The 18,476-nt window shown below is 35.6% G+C and overlaps 1 protein-coding gene across 3 annotated transcripts in view; it reads right to left on the bottom strand.

Annotated features, from left to right (window-relative positions):
- The window catches only part of CCDC7 (coiled-coil domain containing 7), a 336,376-nt gene that overhangs the window by 168,838 nt on the left and 149,062 nt on the right, over window positions 1–18,476 (bottom strand). The window contains exons 16-17 of one of the 3 annotated variants that reach the window (XM_084980435.1): window positions 9,904–10,149; window positions 8,665–8,734 (exon numbers count right to left, since the gene is read on the bottom strand). The exons of the other annotated variants lie outside the window; for them this stretch is intronic. Coding sequence (XP_084836561.1) covers window positions 8,665–8,734; window positions 9,904–10,149 — 316 coding nt within the window. The remainder of the gene's footprint in view (window positions 1–8,664; window positions 8,735–9,903; window positions 10,150–18,476) is intronic. 3 annotated transcript variants of the gene reach the window in all.

Below are 18,476 nucleotides of genomic sequence, written 5' to 3'. Positions count from 1 at the left end.
AAGATAAAGAGAGGATTCTAAAGGCAGCAAGGGAAAGCAAAGCATTAATTACAAGGGACCCCTATAAGTCCACCAGCTGATTTCTCTACAGAAACACTACAGGCCAGAAGGGAATGGCAAGATATATTTAAAGTGCTGAAAGGAAAAAACTTGCAACCTAGGATACTCTATCCAGCAAGAATATCATTTAAATTAGAAGGGGAAATAAAGAATTTCTCCAACAAAAGCTAAAAGAGCACAGCAATACTGAACCCATTCTAAAAGAAATATTGAAAGGACTTCTCTAACTTAAAAAAAAAGAGAGAGGAGTTCCCATCGTGGCTCAGTGGTTAACAAATCTGACTAGGAACCATGAGGTTTTGGGTTCGATCCCTGGCCTTGCTTAGTGGACTAAGGATCCGGCATTGCCATGAGCTGTGGTATAGGTCGCAGACGTGGCTCGGATCCTGAGTTGATGATGTGGCTCCACTGTAGGCCGGCAGCTACAGCTCTGATTCAACCTCTAGCATGGGAACCTCCATATGCCGCGGGTGTGGCCCTAGAAAACACAAAAAGACAAAAAAAAAAAAAAGAGAAAAGAATTAGGATGGAGGAAACCACAAATGGAAAGCAATCACTTAAATAAACCCTATCAAATTACTCATGACATTTTTCACAGATCTAGAACAAACAATCCAAAAATTTATATGGAACCACAAAAGACCAGGAATTGCCAAAGCAATTCTGAAGAACAAAAACCAAGCAGGAGGCATCACTCTCCCAGACTTCAGGCAATATTACAAAGCCACCGTCATCAAGACAGTGTGGGACTAGTACCAAAACAGACATATAGACCAATGGAACAGAATAGAGAACCCAGAAATAAACCCAGACACCTATGGTCAATTAATCTTTGACAAAGGAGGCAAGAATATAAAATGGGAAAAAGACAGTCTTTTCAGCAAGCACTGCTGGGAAACCTGGACAGCCGCATGCAAATCAATGAAACTGGAACACACCCTCACACCATGCATGAAAATAAACTCAAAATGGCTTAAAGACTTAAATGTAAGACAAGACACCATCAAACTCCTGGAAGAGAACAAAGGCAAAACATTCTCTGACATCAATCTTACAAATGTTTTCTCAGGTCAGCCTCCCAAAGCAACAGAAATAAAAGCAAAAAGAAACCAATGGGACCTAAGCAAACTGGCAAGCTTTTGCACAGCAAAGGAAACTAAAAAGAAAACAAAAAGACAGCTTACAGATGGGAGAAAATAGTTTCAAATGATGCGACTGACAAGGGCCTAATCTCTAAAATATACAAACAACTTACCCAATTCAACAGCAAAAAAGCCAACCCAATTGAAAAATGGGCAAAAGACCTGAATAGACATTTCTCCAAGGAAGATGTGCAGATGGCCAACTAGCACATGAAGAAATGCTCAACATCACTGATTATTAGAGAAATGCAAATCGAAACTACCACGAGATACCACTTCACACCAGTCAGAATGGCCATCACTAATAAGTCCACAAATAACAAGTGCTGGAGGGGGTGTGGAGAAAAGGGAACCCTCATGCACTGCTGGTGGGAATGTAAGCTAGTACAACCACCATGGAGAACTGTATGGAGGTACCTCAGAAATCTATACATAGAAGTGCCATATGACCCAGCAATCCTACTCTTGGGCATATATCTGGACAAAAATTTGCTTAAAAAAGACACATGCACCCACATATTCATTGCAGCTCTATTCACAATGGCCAAGACATGGGAACAACCCAAATGTCCCTTGACAGATGACTGGATTAGGAAGATGTGGTGTATACACACAATGGAATACTCTTCAGCCATCAAAAAGAACAAAATAATGTTATTTGCAGCAACATGGATGGAACCAGAGACTCTCAGACTGAGTGAAGTAAGTCAGAAAGAGAAAGACAAATACCATATGATATCCCTTATATCTGGAATATAATATATGGCATAAATGAACTTTTCCACAGAAAAGAAAATAATGGACTTGGAGAATAGACTTGTGGTTGCTGAGGGGTAGGGGGCGGGAGTGGGGTGGCTGGGGAGCTTGGGGTTAATAGATGCAAACTATTGCCTTTGGAATGGATAAACAATGAGATCCTGCTGTGTAGCACTGAGAACTATGCCTAGTCACTTATGATGGAGCATGATAATGTGAGAAAATAGAATGTGTACATGTATGTGTAACTGGGTCACCATGTTGTACAGTAGAAAAAAATTTGTGCTGGGGAAATAACTATTAAAAAATAATAAAATTTGGAAGCACAAAAGACCCGGAATAGCCAGACATCCTGAAAAGAAAAATGGATGGAGGAATCAGGCTCTTGGACTTCAGACTATACTACAAAGCAACAATCATCAAAACCATATGGTACTGGAACAAAGACAGACGTACAGATCAGTGGAACAGGAGAGAAAGCCCAGAATTAAGCCCATGCACCTACAGTCAACTAATCTATGACAAAGGAGGCAAGAATATACAGTGGAGAAGAGACAGCCTGTTCAATAAGTGGTGCTGGAAAAACAGGACAGCCACATGGAAAAGAATGAAATTAGAATACTCCCAAATACCATACACAAAAATAAACTCAAAATAGATTAAAGACAAGATACTATAAAACTCTTAGAGGAAAAGAGGCCAAACACTCTCTGACATAAACAACAGCAACATCTTCTCCGATGCATCTCTTAGAGTCATGAAAATAAAAACAAAATAAACAAATGAGACTTAATTAAAGTTAAAAGTTTCTGCACAGCAAAGGAAATCCTAAACAAAACAAAAAGATAACCCACAGAATGGGAGAAAATATCTGCAAATGAATCGACTGATAAGGGATTAATCTCCAAAATTTATAAACACCTCCTACAGCTAAATACCAAAAAAATGAATAACCCCATCAAAAAATGGGCAGAAGATCTAAACAGACAGTTTTCCAAAGAAGACATACAGACGGCCGAGAAACACATGAAAAGATGTTCAACATTAGTCATCATTAGAGAAATGTAAAACGAAACCACTTGCCAGAATGGCCATCATCAAAAAGTCTACAAACAACAAGTGCTGGAGAGGGTGTGGAGAAAAAGGAATACTAGTACACTGTTGGTAGGATTATAAATTGGTGCAACCACTGTGGAAAATAGTATGGAGATGCCTCAGAAAACTAAACACAGGACTACCATTTGATCCAGCAGTACTCCTAGGCATCTATCCAGGCATCTATCCAGAGAAAACCATGACTCGCAAAGACACATGTACTCCAGTGTTCATTGCAGCACTATTTGCAATAGCCAAGACAAGGAAACAACCTAAATGTCCATCGACAGAGGAGTGGATCAAGAAGATGTGGTACATATACACAATGGAATATTACTCAGCCAGTAAAAGGAATGGAATACCTGCATTTTTAGCAACATGGATGGACCTAGAAATTATGCTAAGTGAAGTTAGTCAGACAGTGAGACACCAACATGAAATGCTTTTACTGACATGTGGAATCTGAAAAAAGGATAGAATGAGCTTCTTTGTAGAGCAGATACTGACTCACAGATTTTGAAAATCTTATTGTTTCCCAAGGAGAAAGGTTGGGGGGTGGGGGATGCTGGGGGTTTGGGATGGAAATGCTATATCATTGTACAACTATAAATGTAATAAATTCATTGTGTAATATTAAAAAAAAAGCTTAAAAAATAAAATAAAATTTCCCAGACACTTTAATAATAATAACATTTGGAGTTCCCATCGTGTCGCAGTGTAAATGAATCCTAGTAGGAACCATCAGGTTGCAGGCTCAATCCCTGGCCTCACTCAGTGGGTTAAGGATCTGGCATTGCCATGAGCTGTGGTGTAGGTAGTAGACGTGGCTTGGATCTGGTGTTGCTGCAGCTCTGGTGTAGGCTAGCAGCTACAGCTCTGACTAGACCCCTACCCTGGGAACCTCCATATGCCACAGGTGCAGCCCTAAGAAGACAAAAAAAAAAAAAAAAACCAGAAGAAAAAAATTGCTGAAATCTTACCAAATCTGGAAAGAGATAGGGCCATCCAAGTACAGAAAGCTCAAAAACGCCCAGACAGACTCAATACAGAGAGATCTTCAATGAGACATCAAACTCTCAAAAATCAAAGAAAATTTTCAAAACAGGAAAAGAAAAAAAAGTTCATCACATAAAAGTAGAATATCTCAACCAGGCTATCATTAGATTTCTCAACAGAAACTTTTCAGATCAGGAGACAGCAGGATTATAACTCAAACTGCTCAAAGGAAAGAAAAAAAAAACCACCAATACTTTATGTATCAGTTTTCCTTCAAAGTGATTTCCCAGAGAAACAAAAGCTAAGGAAATTTATTAACAGAATAGCTGCCTTATAAGAAATGCTCAAATAAATTCTTTGAGCTCAAGTAAAAGAAACAAAAATAATATGAAAATAAAGTCAGCAGTGAAGGTAAATATATAGTCAAATACGTAATACTGTAATACTGTAATGGTGGTGTGTAAGTCACTTTGAACTCTAGCTTACAGGTTAAAAGACCAAAGTGTTAAAAATAAATATGATATCACTTAAATGTGGAATCTAAAATATGACACAAATGAACCTATTTACAAAAGAGAAAGAGACTCACAGACACAGAGAATAGACTTGTGGTTGCCAGTGGGGAGGTGGGAAGGGAAAGGGAGTAGGACGGACTGAGAGTTTGGGGTTAGTAGATACAAGCTATTACATTTAGAATGAATAAACAATAAGGTCCTACTGTAGCACAGAGAACTACATCCAACGTCCTGAGATAGATGATGCTGGAAATTAATATATAAAAGAATGCATATGTATGTATGACTAAGTCACTTTGCTAGTACAGCAGAAATTGGCATGACATTGAAAATCAACCATACTTTATATTTTAAAAAGAAAAAAACATTTTCCAAAAAAGATTTAAAATAAATATATCTAAAATATTTTGTTAAGAGACACAATAGAAAAAGATGTAAATTATAACAGTAGCAAGATAAAATGTGGGGGGGGGGCAAATAAATGTGTAGAATATTTTATGTGATTGATGTTAAGTTCTATCAACCTAAAAGAAGACTTTCATAACTATAATATATATCATGAAAGCCTCATGGGTATCACAAAGCAAAAGCCTATAACAAATACACAAATGATAAAAAGAATCAAAGCATACAATTCTCCAACAACAATCACCTTACAATAAAGAAAAAAAGGAAGGAAGGGAAGAAGGAATATAGTAACTACAAGACAATCAGAAAGCAATCACCAAAATGCTGATAGTGAGCCCTCACCTTCAACAATTACTCTAAACATAAATTTTAAAATTTCACAAATGAAAAGACATGGAGTGGTTGAATGGGGAGAAAAATAATACCCAAGTGTATGCTATGTACAAGAGACTTACTTAAGCTTTTAAGGACACTCAAGGGTTAAATGGAAAGAGTAGAAAAAATATTTCATGCAAAAGGAAGCAAAAAGAGAGCAGAGATGCCTACACTTAGACAAAAACAAAAACCAACAAACAAAAAACCCCTCAAAAGCTATTAAAAAAAAGAAGGTTGGGAGTTCCCACTGTGGCTTAGTGGTTAACGAATCCAACTAGGAACCATGAGGTTTCGGGTTTGATCCCTGGCCTCACAAGGTGGGTTAAGGATCCAGTGTTGCTGTGAGCTGTAGTGTAGGTCGCAGATGAGGCTTGGATCCCGAGTTGCTGTGGCTCTGGTATATGCTAGTGGCTACAGCTCTGACTAGACACCTAGAGCCTGGGAACCTCCATATGCCACATGTGAGGCCCTAAAAAGGCAAAAAAAAAGAAAGAAAGAAGGTCATTATATAATAATAAAGGTGTCAATTCATAAGGGGATACAATAATTTTAAATGTAACACAGCTAATATGGGAGCACTTAATTATATTCGATAAAAATTAATAGACCTAAAGGCAGAAATAAACAGAAGTGCAATACTAGGTGCAGATCATCCAGACACAAAGTCAACACAAAAATAGGGAATTTGATGACACTTTAGACCAAATAAAATTAACATACATACATAGAACATTCTATAAAACAGCATCAGAATATACATTCTTCTCAAGAATACAGTGCATGGTCCAGGACAGAAGGCATGTTAGGCCACAAAACAAGTCTTAACAAATTTAAGAAGCTTAAAATTATATCATGTAGCTTTTCTTACTTCATTGCTATGAAGCTAGAAATTAATAATTGGAGGAAATCTAAAAAATTCCAAAATATGTAGAAATTAAATAACAGTTTTTTTTTTTTTTTTGTAATGTATACATGTAAGGATAACCTGACCCCCTTGCTGTACAGTGGGAAAATAAAAAAATAAAATTAAAAAAAAATAAAAAATAAAAAAAAAAGAAATTAAATAACATACTTCTGAAAAATAAATGAATGTAAGAAAAAATGACATGGGATAGCAAAAATGTTGAGAAAAATGAAAATGGAAATGTAACAAAACTTATGGAATGGAGCAAAAACAATTTTAAGGGGGTAGTTTATAGCAATAAATGCCTCTGATGAGAAACAATACCTCAAATAAACAACTTTATTACTCAAAGAACTATAAAGAACAAACTAATCCAAAGTTAGCAGGAAGAAGGAAATAATTAGAGACTATGAAGACATTATAAAAGACCAAAAAAGTTAAAGAGCTAGTTTTAGGAAAGATAAACAAAACTGCCAAATATTTATTTAGACTAGCCAAGAGAAAAAGATAGATGACTCAAAAGTTATAAACAAAAGAAAAGGCATAACTTATACCAAGAAATATGAGGACCATAGGAAAATAATATAAATAATTTTATCCAAAAGCCTAGATAACTTAGAAGAAATAAATTCCTAGAAACATACAGCTTACAAAGACTGAATCACGACGTACTAAAAAATCTGAACAGATTAATAATGAGATAGAATATTAAATTGGTAATCAAAAGTCTCCCAACAAATAAAATTCCAGGACCAGAAGGCTTTACTTGTGAATTCTATCAAGCATTAAAAAAGAATTAATACCAAGCCTTCCAAATTCTTCCAAAAACTGAAAAGGAAAGAACTCTTGAAAACTCATTTGTTTTTGCATTTCAATATTACTTGCATTCTGAAGCCACACAAGGATACTACAAAAAAAAGTTAATTATAGGCCAATGGCCATGATAAATATAAAAATTCTCAAGAAAATACTAGCAAATTGAAATCAAGAGCATATTAAAAGGATTATACACCACAGTCTTGGGGGATTTATCCTTGGGATGTGAGGATGGTTAAAGATATGAAATCAATAAATGTAATATACCACATTAACAAAGGACAAAAATCACGAACATTTCAACTGCAAAGAAAGCAGCTGACAAATTGAAATACTCATTATGATAAAAAAATTTCAATAAAATGGGTGGAGAAGAAACATACTTCAACATAATAAATGCCCTGACAACCCCACAGCTGTCATCATACTCCATACTCAATGATGAAATATTTAAAGCTATCCCTCTAAGATTCAGAACACAACAGGGATGCCCACCCTTACCACTCTTATTCAATATAGTATTGGAAGAGCCAGAGCAATTAAGCAAGAAAAAGAAGTAAAAGACATTCATATTGGAAAGGAGGAAGTAAAACTGGCATAATTTTCAGATTTCATGTTTTGATACACAGAAAACCCTAAAGACTCCACCAAAAATATTCGACATAATAAACAAAACAAATACAGTAAAGTTACAAAGTACAAAATCAATATACAAAAATCTGATGCATTTCTATACACTAAGCAGAAAGAGAAACTAAGAGAACTTACTCCATGTACAACCGCAACAAAAAGAATAAAATACCTAGGAATAAAAAGTGAAGGACTAACACATTGAAAAATATAAGACATTGATGAAAGAAATGGCAGGGACACAAAGATGGAAAATAAACCTCATGCTCATGGATTGGAAGAGTAAACTGTTAAATGTTCATAGTACCTAAAGCAATCTACATATTTGCCCTACCAAAACCTCAATGACATTTTTCACAGAAATAAAAACAGAAATCCTAAAATTTACATGGAACTCCAAAATATCTCAATTATCCAAAATAATTCTGAGAAAAGAGAAAGCTTGAGGTATCACATTCCCTGATTCCAAACTATATTATAAAGGTATACTAATCAAGCAGCATGATATGGGCAGGACCACCTTCCCCCCACAAAAAAAGAAAAATGAAACCAAATAGAGGCCAGAAATAAACCCACAAATATACGGAAATTAACTTACAACAAAGGAACAGAAAACATGGAATGAAAATAGAAATGAATAGCTCACAGCAATGCCTGATCCTCAACCTACTGAACAAGGCCAAGGATCAAAACATCATCATGGTTACTAGTTGAGTTCATTACTGCTGAGCCACAATGAGAACTCCCCTTTTAAACAAGTTTTTAGTTGAGACAGACTAATATGTTAACTTCATAAATTAATTTTTACATGTTTATACATTTATAATATTTTTATATTTTATATATTATCATGGCTGTTTAAGAAGTTATTGTACATTTGGTAATGTTCTCACTTCATTTACTTTAGTTATAACATGGGAACACACAACCATTAACATTTTAATCTTATAAAACAAAATCTTTTTACCTTGGAATTCTCTTATTTCTTGGTAAGTTTGTGTTTCAACCTTGCTTCGTAAATTCTCTAAAATACGAGCCTTAATTACAAAAGTTAAAAAAAGTAATTACAAATTATACATCTTAGAACTCTAATTAACTTCTCTTATATCTACAATGTCATTACAGGAACATTTTACTCTTCATTATTTCCTGAATGTATCAAATTAAAAAATGAGAACAATTAATGGATCTGAGAGGCATTTGGGAACATTTAATAGCATGGAAAGACCCCCAAGCAACATTGTGATTCTGCCTCATAAATAATTCCAAATAAATCATATTAATAATTTTTAAATTACGATTCTAGTTCAGACTTATATTTTCACCTGATTAAATCTCTAGACAAACTCAAGTGGCTTTACAAAATTATTTTTATAAAGCCACTTTATAAGTTCTATGATAAAAAACTGTGAATATATATTAAATACATGTACCTACTTTATTATTTCTCTTTTTCCCAGAATTTTTACATTAAGATATTTCTTAATTAAATACAAAGGCAATTCTGATAATTTTCTAGGGCTCATTTAAGGCATATAAATTATTTCCAAATATCTATGCTTTCAAAAATACCTTAATATGAATACGTAAAAATCTTTTATAGACAAACTTGAAATTAAAATTTTCCTGTCTCAATTAGAAATTGTCTCTCTTTTAATTTATTATTAAAACTACAATCTAAGCCATAATTTTTTTGTTGGTACAGATTAGAATTTTTACATTAAAATATTATTTTGACTCCGCAAAATCACTTTAAAATTCCAAATATAAAACAGGTTGTATCAAAAGGCAAACTTTTTTATTTCACTTATATAAGAAATTAAAATTTTTAAATTAATGTTTATTCAAAATATTGAAGATTTTAATAATTGAAAATAAATAGCTTTCAGAGTTCCCATCATGGCACAGCGGAAACAAATCCAACTAGGAACCATGAGGTTGTGGATTTGATCCCTGGCCTCGTTCAGTGGGTTAAGGATCTGGTGTTGCCATGAGCTGTGGTGTAGGCCATAGATGTGGCTCGGATCTGGCGTTGCTGGGGCTCTGGTGTAGGCCAGTGGCCACAGCTCCAATTAGATCCCTAGCCTGGGAACCTCTATATGCCATGGGTACGGCCCTAAAAAGACAAAAGACAAAAAAAAAAAAAAAAAAAAAAGAAGAAAGAAAAGAAAAGAAATGGCTTTCAAGTTATTGCACTGCATCTTACCTTTGAGATGTCTGTACCCAGAGGCTTTCTTTTAGTAACGGGGGGTAAGATGGATGGTGCTGTCACTGTTTCATTCCCTTGAAGTAATGTTTCAACAGACTGTGAATCTTGAATTTCTTTGCTCAATAATATTGCAGCAATTGATTTATCATTGGTCTTTGATGAAAGTATATAGGATATATCTTCATCAGTTAAAGCTTCATTTGAACTCTTTAAAAAAGGTGATTCATCTTGAGACTTGAGGATCTGTGAAAGATCTGAAATAGCAGGGCTAGCTCTTCCCTTTTCTGAGCTTTAGAATTACAAAACATCTGATATTAGATCATAGGAACAATATTTTTTATTTGTAACTAAAGAATGACTTTCATGATTTATAAGAACTTTTAATAAGTAATTATAATTATTCACAAGTTAATAGTGATATAAGTGTGCAACTGATGCTAGGTAACAAGCTAAAGATATATCTTCTGGGTTTTACAACAGATAACACAATGGCTTAATTTAGCCAAGGTAGTGGAGTAAGAACACCCTTAGCTCACCTCCCCTAACAAGCACACCAAAATTACAACTATTTACGAGCAACTATTGATGAGAAACACTGAATGATTTAGCAGAAAACATTTTTCTACTAAAGATAAAAAGAAAGAACAACAAGATAGGTCGGATGGGTGGTGTCATGGTACAGTCAAGATCCATATCCCCAAACAGGCAACCCACAAAGGGAGGATAATCACAACTACAGAGATTATTCCCAAGAAGTTAGAGGTCTAAGTCTCACACTGGGTGCCCAGACCAGGCCTCCTACACCAAGAAGACAAGCCCCTAGAATATCAGCTTTGAAGATCAGCAGGGATTACTTTCACAAGAAAAGTGGGAGCAAATGGAAAAGTGTCATGAGACGAACTTGAAGAGAAAGGGTTTATTCTTTTCAGCTCAGAACAAGAGTAAGGGAGTTCAAATTTTAAATACAACTAAAGCTAATAGAAAGTTAAAGCAGAGGGTGACATAATCCTATTTAAATTTAGACGATTACTCTATTCAACATCCATTTACAATTAAAAAAGAACTCTCCAGGAGTTCCCGTGGTGGCGCAGTGGTTAACAAATCCGACTAGGAACCATGAGGTTGCGGGTTCGGTCCCTGCCCTTGCTCAGTGGGTTAACGATCCGTAGTTGCCGTGAGCTGTGGTGTAGGTCGCAGACGCGGCTCGGATCCCGCGTTGCTGTGGCTCTGGCGTAGGCCGGCGGCTACAGCTCCGATTCAACCCCTAGCCTGGGAACCTCCATATGCCCCAGAAGCGGCCCAAAGAAATAGCAAAAAGACAAAAAACAAAAAACAAAAAAAACTCTCCAGAAAATGAGGGAACAAACCTCAATATAATAAAGACCATATATGACAAACTCACAGATAACATCATTCGCACTTGTAAAAAGCTGAAAGCATCTCCTTTAAGATCAGGGACAAGACAAAGATGCCCACTCTTGCCACTTTTACTCAACATAGCCTTAGAAGTCCTAGCCACGGCAATTATAGAAGAAAAAGAAATGAAGTGAATCCAAACTGGAATGGAAGAAGCAAAACTGTCACTGCAAATAACATGAAACTACATATAGAAAATTCTAAACATGCCATCAGAAATGTACTAGAGCTCATTAATGAATCTGGTTAAGTTGCAGAATACAAAACTAATAGAGAGAAATATGTTGCATTTCTATATTCTAACAATGAGCTATCTGAAAGAGAAATTAAGGAAAAAATCCCATTCACCATCACAACAAAAAGGAATAAAATACCCAGGAATAAACTTACCTAAAGAGACCTTTACTCAGAAAACTATTGGACACTGATGAAAAATTAAAGAAGCCACAAACAAATGCAATATCATATTATGTTCTTTCATTGGAAGAATTAATAATGTTAAAATGACCATATTACCCAGGGCAATCTAAAGATTCAGTGCAATCCCTAACAAATTTTCAGTACATTCTTTATAGAACTAGAACAAATAATTTTAAAATGTGTATGGAAATATAAAAGACCCTGAATAGCCAATACAATCTTGAGAAAGAACGGAACTGGAGGAATCACGCTTCCTGACTTCCAATTATACTACAAATCTACAGTAATAAGAACAGCATGGGGAGGTCCCCTTTAGTTCAGTGGGTTAGGGACCTGGCATTGTCACTGCTATGGCTCAGGTCACTGCTGTGACACAGGTTCGATCCCTGGCCTGGGAACTTCCACATGCTGTGGGCATGGTCAAAAAGAAACACAAACAAAAGAAACCCCTAAAACCCAGTATGGTACTGGCACAAAAACAGACATATAGATCAACAGAATAGGACAGAGAGCCAAGAAATAAACTTACACACTTAGGGTCAATTTATCTAGGATAAAAGAGGCAAGAATAATAATGGAGAAAAGACAGTCTCTTCAATAAGTAGTGCTGGTAAAACTGGACAGCTACATGTGAAAGAATGAAATGAGAACAATCTAATACCATTTATAAAAATAAACTCAAAATGGATTAAAGACCTAAATGTAAGATGGGATACCATAAAGCTCCTAGAGGAAAGCATAGGCAGAACATTCTTTGACATAAATCATAGCAATATTCTTTTGGCTCTGTCTCCAAATAAATGCAAAAATAAACAAATGGGACCTAATTAAACTTAAAAGCTTTTCCACAGTAAAGGAAGCCATCAACAAAACAAAAAGGTAGCCTACTGAATGGGAGAAAATATTTGCAAATTATGTGACTGATAAGTGGTTAATATTCAACATATATAAACAACTCATGAAACTCAACATAAAAAGAAACCCAATTAAAAAGTGGGCAGAAGACCAGAAGGGACATTTTTCCAAAGAGGAGGGATGCTCGACATCACTAAGCATCAAGAAAATGTAAATCAAAACCACAATGAGATATCACCTCACACCTGTTAGAATAGCTGTCATCAAAAAACAAAGCAAAACAAAACACACACACACAAACAACAAATGATGGAGAGAATGTGGAGAAGGAAACTTCACACGCTGTTGGTGTAATTGTAAACTGGTACAGTCACTGTTGAAAACAGTATGGAAGTTTCTCAAAAAGCTAAAAAGAGAACAACCACATAACCCAGCAATTTCACTCTTGGGTATATATCCAAAAAACCCAAAAACATTAATTTGAAAAGATACATGCACTCCAATGTTCACAGCAGCATTATTTACAATTTCCAAGATATGGAAACAAGCTAATTGTTCATCAACAGATGAATGGATAAAGAAGATGTGGCATGTGTGTGAGTGTGTGATAGGGATCCCATTCACCATCACTTTCTTGATGTGATGGTGAATGGGATTGTTTCCTTAATTTCTCTTTCAGATAGTACACACACACACAATACATACATACACACAGTGGAAGACTACTCAGACATAAAAAAGAATGAAAATTTTCCATTTGCAGCAACATGATGGTAAGTAAAATAAGTCATACAGAGAAAGACAAATACTGCATGATATCACTTATATGTGAACCTAAAAAAATACAACAAAGTAGTCAATATCGCAAAATTAAGCAGACTCATGGATATAGAGAACACCCTAGTGGTTACTAGTGAGAAGAGGAAAAGGGGCAAGGGAAACATACTGTTAGATGATTAAGAGGTACAAACTATTAGGTATACAATAAGCTATAAAGATATATTGTATAACATGGGCAATACAGGCAATATTTTATAATAACTGTAAATAGAATATAACTTTTAAAAATTATGAATCACTATTACACACCTGTGAAATATAATATTACACATCAACTATAGTCCAATTAAAAAATTAAAACAGCAAAAAAAATACATAGATATAAATTTTAAGTCAACCATACTTCAATAAAAGAGATACAACAGGATTAGGTAACATTTAAATTATATAACACAATAATTATTCAAGATCATTAGAGGCCACCAAACAAGAAATATTTACTCAGTCAAAGTAGAAGACAAGATAGTTTTGAGGTTGCATTTTAGTCATATTTATTGCAGTTATTTCTCCACAGTTTCATTTTAGAATAAAAAATAAAAATCTATCAGTTTTGACATTAAAAGATCACTGCATTCCACAAGAGTCAATTTCCAAGCTCTTAGTTAGTTTTCTTCAAGGTAAGAGGTATTTATTCCCTACCAGCTGCATAGGATCAGCAGTTTCCAGAGTGAGGGTAACCATATGTCATGGTTTGCCTGAACAGTCTCAATTTATGCTTATTGTCCTGGCATTCCAGTTTAGATGATGATTAACATGGTCAAGCTATCTATGCGCTACAGGATCCAAGAAAGCTTTCCCAGCTCTACTGAATGCAACAGGGTTTCATGGTTCTTCATTTTAAACAGCTATCCTCCAGTTAATAGAATTCAGCAACACTAAACCAGCCTTACAACAAATACTAAAGGAACTTCTCTAGGCAGAAAAGAAAAGACAGCCACAGGAAACAAAAATTCCACAAATGACAAGGCTCACCAGTAAAGGTAAATATACAGTAAAGATATGAAATCATCCATGCACAATTACACCACCAAAATCAGAAATCATCAGAAGAGGTGGGTACAAATGCAGGACACTGGAGATGAACTTGCAATTAAGAGAACAACAACTTAAAACAATCTCATATACATATAGACTCATATCAAAACTTCAGAATGACTGCAAACCAAAAATCTACAATTGATACACAGACAAGTAAGAAAAATCAACTCAAATACAACACTAAAGATAGTCATCAAACCAGAAGAGGAGAGAACAAGAAAAGAAGGGAAGAAAAAAGTTCAACAAAAACAAATCCAAAGCAATTAATAAAATGGCAATAAGAACATACATATCAATAATTACCTTAAATGTTAATGGACTCAACGCCCCCAACCCAAAGACACAGACTGGCTGAATGGATACAAAAACAAGACCCATATATACGCTGTCTTCAAGAGACCCACTTCACTTCTAGGGACACATACAAATTGCAAATGAGAGGATGGAAGAACATATTTCATGCAAACAGGGATCAAAAGAAAGCTGGAGTAGCCATACTCATAACAGACAAAATACACTTTAAAATGAAGAATATTTTAAGGGACAAAGAAGGACATTACATAATGACCAAAGGATCAATCCAAGAAGAAGATATACCAATTTTAAATATCTACACATCCAACATAGGTTCAGCACAATATGTAAGGCACCTGCTAACAACCTTAAAAGGACAAATCGACAGTAACACAGTCACAGTGGGGGACTTTAACACCCCACTCACAGCAATAGACAGATCATCCAGACAGAAAATCAGTAAGGAAACATGGGCCCTGAATGAAGCATTAAACCAGATGGACTTAATAGATACTTATAGGACATTCCATCCAAAGGAACAGAGTACACATTTTTCTCAAGTGCACATGAAACATTCTCTAAGATTGATCACATCCTGGGCTACAAATGCAACCTCGGTAACTTTAAGAAAATTGAAATCATATCAAGCATCTTTTCTGATCACAACACCATACGACTGGAAATCAACAACAAGAAAAAAACGGCAAAAAACACAAACACTTAGAGACCAACAACATGCTACTAAACAACCAATGCATCACTGAAGAAATCAAAGAGGAAATTAAAAAATATCTAGAAGCAAATAACAATGAAGATATCACACTCCAAAACCTATGGGATGCAGCAAAAGCCGTTCTAAGAGGAAAGTTTATAGCAATACAAGCTCGCCTCAGGAAACAAGAAAAAGCTCAAAGAAACAACCTAACTTTACATCTAAAGCAGCTCGAGAGAGAACAGATAAGACCTAAAGTCAGTAGAAGGAAAGAAATCCTAAAGATCAGAGCAGAAATCAATGAGAGAGAAACAAAGAAAACCATAGAAAAGATCAACGAAGTGAAAATCTGGTTCTCTGAAAAGATCAACAAAATTGATAGACCCTTAGCCAGACTTATCAAGAAAAAAAGAGAGAAGACTCAAATCAATAAAATTAGAAATGAAAAAGAAGTAACAACAGATGTCACAGAAATACAAAGGATCATAAGAGACTACTATGTGCAACTCTACGCCAATCAAACGGAAAACCTAGAAGAAATGGACAAATTCTTAGAAAAGACAATATTCCTAGACTAAACCAAGATGAAATAGAAAAGACGAATGGACCCATCACAAGAACTCAGATTGAAACTGTGATTAAAAAACTTCCAACAAACAGAAGTCCAGGACCAGATGGCTTCACAGGCGAATTCTATCAAACACTTAGAGAAGAGCTAACACCTCTCCTTCTGAAACTATTTCAAAAAATTAAGGAGGAAGGGATACTCCCAAACTCATTCTATGAGGCCACCATCACCCTAATACCAAAACCAGACAAAGATTCCACAAAAAAGAAAACTATAGGCCAATTTCACTGATGAACATAGACGCAAAAATCCTCAACAAAATACTAGCAAACCAAATCCAACAATATATTAAAAGGATTGGACATCATGATCAAGTGGGATTTATCCCAGGGATGCAAGGGTGCTTCAATATCCACAAATCCATCAGTGTGATACACCACATTAACACACTGAAGAATAAAAACCATAGGATCCTCTTGATAGACACGGAAAAAGCCTTTGACAAAATCCAACACCCATTTCTGATAAAAACCCTTCAGAAAGTGGGCACAGAGGGAACCTACCTCAACATGATAAAGGCCATATATGACAAACCCACAGCGAACATCATTCTCAATGGTGAAAAGCTGAAAGAATTCCCACTGAGATCAGGAACAAGACAAGGATGTCCACTCTTGCCACTACTCTTCAACATAGTTTTGGAAGTCCTAGCCACAGCAATCAGAGAAGTAAAAGAAATAAAAGGGATCCGAATTGGAAAGGAAGAAGTAAAACTATCCGTATTTGCAGATGACATGACACTATACCTCGAGAATCCTAAAGACTCTACCAGAAAACTGTTAGAGCTCATCCATGAATTTGACAAAGTCACAGGATACAAAATTAATACACACAAATTGACAGCATTTCTACACACTAACAATGAAAGAGCAGAAAGAGAAATTAGGGAAGCAATCCCATTTACCATCGCATCCAAAAGAATAAAATACCTGGGAGTAAACTTACCTATAGAGCCAAAAGACCTGTGCTCTGAAAACTCTAAGACACGGATGAAAGAAATCAAAGATGACACAAATAGATGGAAAGATATACTATGCTCGTGGATTGGAAGAGTTAATATTACCAAAATGACTATACTACCCAAGGCAATCTACAGATTCAATGCAATCCCTATCAAATTACCAAGGAACACTTTTCACAGAACTCCAACAAAATATTTTAAAGTTTGTTTGGTAGCACAAAAGACCCAGAATAGCCAAAGACATCTTGAAAAAGAAAAATGGAGCTGGAGGAATCAGGCCCCCTAACTTCAGACTATACTACAAAGCAACAATCATCAAAACTGTATGGTACTGGCACAAAGGCAGACATATAGATCAGTGGAACAGGATAGAAAGCCCAGAATTAAGCCCACTACCTGCAGCCAACTAATCTATGACAAAGGAGGCAAGAATATACAGTGCAGAAAAGACAGCCTGTTCAATAAGTGGTGCTGGGAAAAATGGACAGCCACATGGAAAAGAATGAAATTAGAACACTCCCTAACACCGTACACAAAAATAAACTCCAAATGGATTAAAGACCTAGATATAAGACCAGACACGACAAAACTCCTAGAGGAAAACATAGGCCAAACCGTCTCTGACATAAACGACAGCAACATCTTCTCACATCCACCTCTTAAAGTAATGACAGTAAAAACAAAAATAAACAAATGAGACCTAATTAAAAGTTTCTGCACAGCAAAGGAAACCCTAAACAAAATGAAAAGAAAACCCACAGAATGGAAGATAATCTTTACAAGTGAATCAACTCACAAGGGATTCACCTCCAAAATTTATAAACACCTGCTCCATACCAAGAAAACAAACAACCCCATCAATAAATGGGCAGAAGATCTAAACAGATAATTCTCCAAAGAAGACATACAGATGGCCGAGAAACACATGAAAAGATGTTCAGAGTCATTCATTATTAAGGAAATGCAAATCAAAACTACTATGAGGTACCACCTTTCACCAGCCAGAATGGCCATCATCCAAAAGTCTACAAAACAACAAGTGCTGGAGAGGGTGTGGAGAAAAGGGAACACTAGTACACTGTTGGTGGGAATGTAAATTGGTGCAACCACTGTGGAAAGCAGTATGGAGATGCCTCAGAAAACTAAAAATAGAACTACCATTTGATCCAGCAGTCCTACTCCTGGGCATCTATCCAGAGAAAACCATGACTCGCAAAGATACATGTACTCCAATGTTCATTGCAGCACTATTTGCAATAGCCAAGACATGAAAACAACCTAAATGTCCATCGACAGAGGAATGGATCAAGAAGATGTGGTACATATACACAATGGAATATGAATCAGCCATTAAAAAGAATGAAATACTGGCATTTTTAGCAACATGGATGGACCTAGAAACTATC

The sequence above is a fragment of the Sus scrofa genome, chromosome 10, assembly GCF_054392235.1.
Source record: "Sus scrofa isolate SSC_HxYL_T2T_F1_AM1 chromosome 10, Sscrofa_HxYL_maternal_Yorkshire_Landrace_v2.0, whole genome shotgun sequence".
Taxonomy (NCBI): Eukaryota; Metazoa; Chordata; class Mammalia; order Artiodactyla; family Suidae; genus Sus; species Sus scrofa.
This window is presented reverse-complemented; position numbering and strand designations above follow the sequence as displayed.